This window comes from Neomonachus schauinslandi, chromosome 1 (genome assembly GCF_002201575.2).
Source record: "Neomonachus schauinslandi chromosome 1, ASM220157v2, whole genome shotgun sequence".
Taxonomy (NCBI): domain Eukaryota; kingdom Metazoa; phylum Chordata; class Mammalia; order Carnivora; family Phocidae; genus Neomonachus; species Neomonachus schauinslandi.
In genome coordinates, this window is record NC_058403.1 from 108,164,005 (window position 1) to 108,170,469 (window position 6,465).

General features: G+C 44.3%; 1 protein-coding gene across 1 annotated transcript; it reads right to left on the reverse strand.

Moving 5' to 3' along the window:
- Positions 1–494: 494 nt before the first annotated feature.
- P2RY1 (purinergic receptor P2Y1) lies at positions 495–4,869 on the reverse strand. The gene is made up of 2 exons (XM_021685966.2): positions 3,641–4,869; positions 495–1,569 (listed from the first exon to the last, which is right to left on the reverse strand). Exon 1 carries the CDS (start codon positions 4,801–4,803, stop codon positions 3,679–3,681), a length of 1,125 nt encoding a protein of 374 aa, XP_021541641.1. The 5' UTR covers positions 4,804–4,869; the 3' UTR covers positions 495–1,569; positions 3,641–3,678.
- Positions 4,870–6,465: the final 1,596 nt, after the last annotated feature.

Consider the following 6,465-nt stretch of genomic DNA (forward strand, 5'->3'; position numbering starts at 1 on the left):
CAGAACTGAGGACAGTAAGGGATTGGATCAGCTGCCTCTTTTCTCCCCCATCCCCCCTAGTTTTTCCTCAAATTCTATCTATAATGCCCATCCCTTCTGACTTCTAAAATGCAAGGGATCTACCTTGAATTTAGGACAACCTTTTGCATTGGAATTGGAAGTTTCAACCATATTTGGGGGCACAATTTAAAGGTCTTGAAAAGACAATATAAACTTTTCTAGGTCATATAAAATATAGACAACACAGACCTAGCCTGGCAAAGATATTTTGTATTTACTATTGAGCTTATGATAGTTTGATACCACAGTGTGTCTGTATAGAGAACCCTAAGTAAAAAGGTAAACATGCAAAAGCACTTCTAGAGAAAACATTCATATTTTAGATCAAAAAAATCTTCAAACATTTCAAGATACTGGTATTTGAAAAGCAAAATATACAATAACTCATTTTATCTATGCATCACATTACATAAAATACACTAGTGTGACATTATACATTGTAATAAATATAATTTACATCAGCATATTTGATCTTTCAAGAAAGCCTTTTAATCTGTACAACTGAAGAACTGTGAGCTTCATCAATAAATATGATTATGTTAGTTGTAAATTGACCAGCTAAGTTAAAGCTTCAGGAGATCCCTAACTACGTACATATCTTCATTTTCCCTAGTCCAATTCCAGCTGTTATAAGCACAGACATCTCTTGTATCCAAAAGCAGTTTACTGTACTGTCCGAGTAGATTGAGAAAACTTACAGGTCATAGATCCAAATCATAATTGGTGAACTTTGTGAGAATTTCTAGCCCAGGACTGCAATGGAAGAGTCCTGGAAAGTACAGTAGCAGATTTCATGCACCTCTGGCTGGCTGTAGTTTTAATGTTCTACCACATCCCCTGAGGTCATCTAACCTTTTTAATCCATGGAGAGTGGTGTTGAAAGAGTCAAGAGTTCCACAGTTGGCCAAGTGGCAAGGTCGTGTTTTTAATGCTGAATTCTACTCTCTGCTGTATGTCTTCTTGGTTTGTGTTTATATCATTTCCATGCAAATGCATAGTGATGTTTAAAGAGTCAAAGACACCAATTGGTGAGCCAAAAATACCTTAAACTTGGCATAAGAATCATTTTGTAGTGTGAAATTTAGTTAACTGATAAGTTCTATAATTTTAGCAGTTTTTTCATCAAAATGCCAACAGATTTCTGCTTTTACTATTAAGATACCTACTTACATCATCACATGTCATCAGATTTCCAGCCAGTAGATCACTGCTTCATCTTGACCCTCTGTGTGTTTTTACCATTAGCACAGACTCTTCCTGGAGACCTCTTTGTGCCTAGAAGGAGTTGGGCAAGATCATTCTTGTTACCATTTGGCATGTATTCACACATTGTCATTGTCCACTACATGACGTATGAAGAAGAAACACTGGGAAAAAACATGCCAAGAAGTAAAAGGGCATTTCTAGGCACTGTCCACTTCACTGGTCCACAGTCCAAAAGAAAGTTCTCTGGGAGCTGAAACACAATGTATGTAACATGTATGGTAAACCAGGCTGGCATCCTGAGACCTAAAAGGAAGAAAACTAAAGTGAATGGTGAGGAAATATTATAGAAATGTATACCATTAGCTTATGAGTTCAAGGATGGTACAGGCTTTGAATTTCCATTTTGGTTAATGTAGTGATATTAATCTTGCATCACTGAGCATGATGTTTGACAAGGAGCGTACAGTAATGACATATTTTATACTTTTAGGATTCCACACAGACAATGAATGCTATAGAGGACCCTAACTGAGAACCTTAACTAATCTCTTTCCTCAAAACAAGGTGGTGTAGGTAAGACAACCAGTTATGGTTTCTTTTTGATTTGGCTCCTATAATTCTGTGCATTAACCCGAACATATAAAAAAAAAAAAATCACTTTTAGTAAGGCTTAACACTGCTTTTCTTCATTGATTTTAGGGGCCAAAGACTGGATAAACTGAAGCAAGTCTAAGAAGAAACTGAAGGTCTCACAAATCCACAGGCCACCCAGATACCACAGGAGCTGATTAAGTCCTCACTGTCCTGTCGCTGTGTCCCAGAGGTGTTCTTGCCTTAAGACAGACTCCAAATTGCTTTACTTACAAAGTGCTTTCCAACAAGTTATTCCACCACCAGTTGCAAACTCTAATGCTGGCTTTTTTGAGGCTAGTTTTGACAAAAATTCCTCTGATACTGTATTTTAAAGTTAAAAATCGTGTTACCTTACCTTATTATTCTACATCCTTAGCATTTGACCATTTCAATGGCTAGAAATGCAAGTCAATATTATTCATTAAAATTCAATATTCATTTAAAACTCTTATTAAAGTTACTGAAATATTTAGTGAAGTTTTCATTACTGCCTGGCAGAAGGGGAAAAAAAAAAAAAAAAACTGACCAGTAGTCTTCTCTTTATTAGTCGTCAGATTTGTAATCTCAACTTTTTAGTGCTGTGGTACCTTATGTACCACATAAATTTAATTCTCTGTATTTCTCGTTCCCATATATTTGCAGTTTTTCTTTTAAATGTGAGGATATAAGATCCATTATAGGATTATAGCTTTTCATTCTACTACCTGTACAAAGTCTGTTTTTTTCATATTGCATTTAATGTTTTCCGACATTTTGAAGAGGCAAAAGAGGGCCTTTATAGCATTTTAAAGTCCTTATTCTAAAACTTTCTCTAAAAACAAAAACAAAAAAACAAAAAAGCCCCATCTTTTCCCCACTCCTTGTTGCCTCATACATTTGAAAATATGTTTGCAGCCTATGCATCATGAAGGACTATTAAACATTCTCCCTCTGATAATATCATCCTCTTGGCCAACATTCTTCGACCCTGGTCTGTAATATATCTGATTTTTTACATTGTCTTGGCAGCTTTCAGTGAGCATTGGTACTGCAACAAAGATTCCTAAGGCAGTGCACAGCCGTGGTGCAAGTAAATATTCTTTATCACAGGAAGTCTAAGAGTTCACAGTGTTTACAAGGAAAGTACATGAACTTTGATTTTTCCAAATGCAATTTGCCTGTAAGATAATATATGCAGACTTCCACCACCACATATCTAGCACCTAAGTTTTCTAGAAGTGACTGGGTAATAATCACTTTCTAGGTTTTTAAATTCATTGACCTAATTTTCTATTCAATTCTCCAAAGAAACAGCCTGCTACCACCTATGCTTCTAGGACCAAAAGAGACACCCAGCTGAGATCTCTTCACCTGATATTGAATGGAGTTTAGTATTTTTGCTATACTTTGAGAATGTGGAGTCTGTTCCTACCATAGATCACTGAAAACTCAAAGTTTCCTTGGAGAAATTATTAATATCAAAATAGCTCTAGTACTCAAGTGCACTTTAAACAGAAAAGCTTGTAAATTTTAAAGGCAGATAAGAAAGTAAATGTTTAACTAGGATAGTATAACTTTATTTTACATACTTCTGTTTAGAAAGGGAGGCCTTGAAAGTGAACCCAAACAAGCCAAATGTAGGGGTGGGTGTTTTAATTTTTTTTTTTTTTTAAACTATTTTCTTGGACTTAGTTTTCTCCAAGCTTACTAGAAACTTACTTAAAGGGGGGAAAAAAGCACTTGGCTCTATTAAGCATCCTACCATGTTACAAAAGCGGGTGTTCGGTGATTCTTGCATCCTCACAAGCTTGTATCTCCATTCTGCTTGAACTCAGATAAAATATTCAGGGTCATGTCTTCACTCTTGGATTGCAAATTCGCCTCACTTCTTCTGGAAGCTTTCCTAGTGGCTCTGGAGAGTCTCCTCCTGAAAGTATCTCCTGCCAAGAAATAGAGAATGGGGTCCACACAACTGTTGAGACTTGCTAGACCTCTTGTCACCTGATAAGTGGCATAAACCCTGTCATTGAAAGCACACATTTCCGGGGTCTGAAAATCCAGCCGGGCCCTCAAATTCATCGTTTTCATCACATGGAAAGGGATGTAAGAGACAGCGAAGACAGTCAGTACAATAATCACCAGGTAAATGGACTTCCTCCTCAGAGGTGAGTTGTCCAGGTCGTTGTAGATCAAAGCCCTCACAATTAATCCGTAACAGCCCAGAATCAATACCAAGGGGACACAGAACATGGCCACGGTTGTGCACATGCTGTAGATGAAATAACTCCGCAGGTACTCATCGGAGGTGGTGTCGTAGCAGGTGACGGTTTTGTTTTTCCGGACCTGGGTGCCTGAGTAGAAGAAGATGGGGGAGATGCCCACCACCACGATGAGCCACACCAGCACGCTGATATAGACCGCGTTCTTCTTCTTGAGCCGGCCCAGAGACTTGAGCGGGTACACCACGCCGCTGTACCGGTGCGCGCTGATGCAGGTTAGGAACAGGATGCTGCCGTAGAGGTTCACATGGAAGATGAACCTCTGCAGCTTGCACATGGCATCCCCAAAGATCCAGTCCGTCTTATTGAAGTAGTAGAAGATGAGCGCGGGCAGTGTCAGCACGTACAAGAAGTCGGCCAGGGCCAAGTTGAACATGTACACGGAGATGCCGCTCCACGGCTTCATATGGAAGACGAACATCCAGATCGCCACGCTGTTGCCCAAGAAGCCGATAAGGAACACCAAGATGTAGACAGCCGGCAGGTAGTAGAACTGGAAGCCCGTCTTGGTCAGCGAGCATGCGAATGAGGCTGCTGCGACAGCAGCGGTGGAGGCTGCGGTGCTGTTCCTCCAGGGCAAACCCTGGCCGGCCAGGAAGGTAGCGTCCGTCCCATTGGGGACAGCCGGCCACAGCACCTCGGTCATTCTCTCCTTCCCCGACTTACGCGGCGGCTCCTAGGGGCAAGCAGCGGCGAGAGGGCGGCAGCGGTGAAGGGCGCGCAGAGCATCGGAAAAGCGAGGGAGCGGAAGGGAGCGGGCGCCTGGGAGCCCCACCGGAGGGGACACACACCGGCTCACCCACACCGGCTCCAGCCCCGCGTTCGCCGCGGGCCATGAAATCTGCTCGGGGCCGCGACCAAGCCAGGCTGGCTGCCGGGCCAGCAACTTCCCCGTCCGTCTGGTCAGTGCCGAGGTTAACACAACCGGGCGCACAAGACACGGCCACCGACAACTTTCCGACTGCACTTTCCCGAGGGTTCGCGGGTCCTCACGGGAGAGCGGAGACTGTGCTGGGGGGTTCAGCGAGGAGGTAGAGCCCAACTCGCAGTACTGCGTTCCGGCATGGGGAAGGCACTCCCCAGCCTTCTTTCCCCAAAGATCAACTTCCTTTGGGCATCTTCTTTCTCTCTACCTTGAAAGCAAGCAGCTCATTTCAGGGGGCCCGCGCTGCTTCCATCCCAGTCCCTGCGCTCGCTCAGCCTCTGGGGGCCATCGGAGCGCGCGTTACTGCAGACCCGCGCGCCTCTGAATCGCGTAGTGTTCAGCCTCAGTGCAGCTCAGGGCCCCTCCTCAAGGCCCTGCTCCGGGGAGTGCGGGGGGCAGGCGGCTCCCCGCGAGGATGGGCGGGGTTTGGGCACCCGGGTGAGTCCGGGCTCCCAGGAGGCTAGGGGCGTGCCTCGGCGGAGCCAGCCCGCTGCCCGCCAGAGCTTTTCAGAGAGTCCGCCTGGAGCCAGGGGAGTCTTCTATGGAGCAGATCTTCACGGTGCCCGGGAGCGCTCAGCCTCTGCCCCTCCGCTGCTCCCAGAGGCGTGGAGGGTGAGGGGGCGCCTGGTCCGCCTGGCTGCTGGGGAGCGATTGGCCCGTGAGCGCTCCTTCGCTCTTCCGCCAGCTATCCGGCAAAGTGAAGTTGCTGACACACAGGAAACCCTTCTGACTGCTCACAGACCTTGCCTACAACCCTAGAGCCCACGGGTCCAAGACAGAAGTCTCTAGAGCCCTTAAGAACCACGCCAGGTGTCTGCAGGTTCCAAACAGCCAGCAGTCTCCAACGGGGAACGCCCTGCTGGTGCAGTGCTCCTAGCTTCACGGAGACCAGATTCCAAGCACTTGCTGGAACGTGCTACTTCAAGAGAGCAAGAGCTTTCGAAGGGTGGGGAGGGTTGGGAGGGAAGTGGGGAGAGAGCCTTTCTGCCCTTCTAATCTGCTTTTTACTTATTTCAATATTTTTTCTTAACCAAATTTCAGTCAACTGAGGTTATTGGTAACTTATTTTCTAAAAGGGCCTTGTAAGCATATTTGTCAGTACTTCACATTGCCTAGGATAATTTATCTTGATACCTACCACCTCTGGGCAACACAAGTTCTCCAAATCCTCCTGTCCAGTACATTTCAAGATCAGAGGCTGCACCGTATTATTTTAGAAATAACTTAAATCTTAAGTACAGCTTTATATAGATAGATGTAAAGGCCAATTGCAACTCCAAAGTGATTAAGGTATGATTTGGGGGTTTTATTACCAATCCTATTTCTTTAGGTTAAAGTGATTAGTCACAATTAGCTCTAGTAAGTACCTTAGCAATGTAGGTT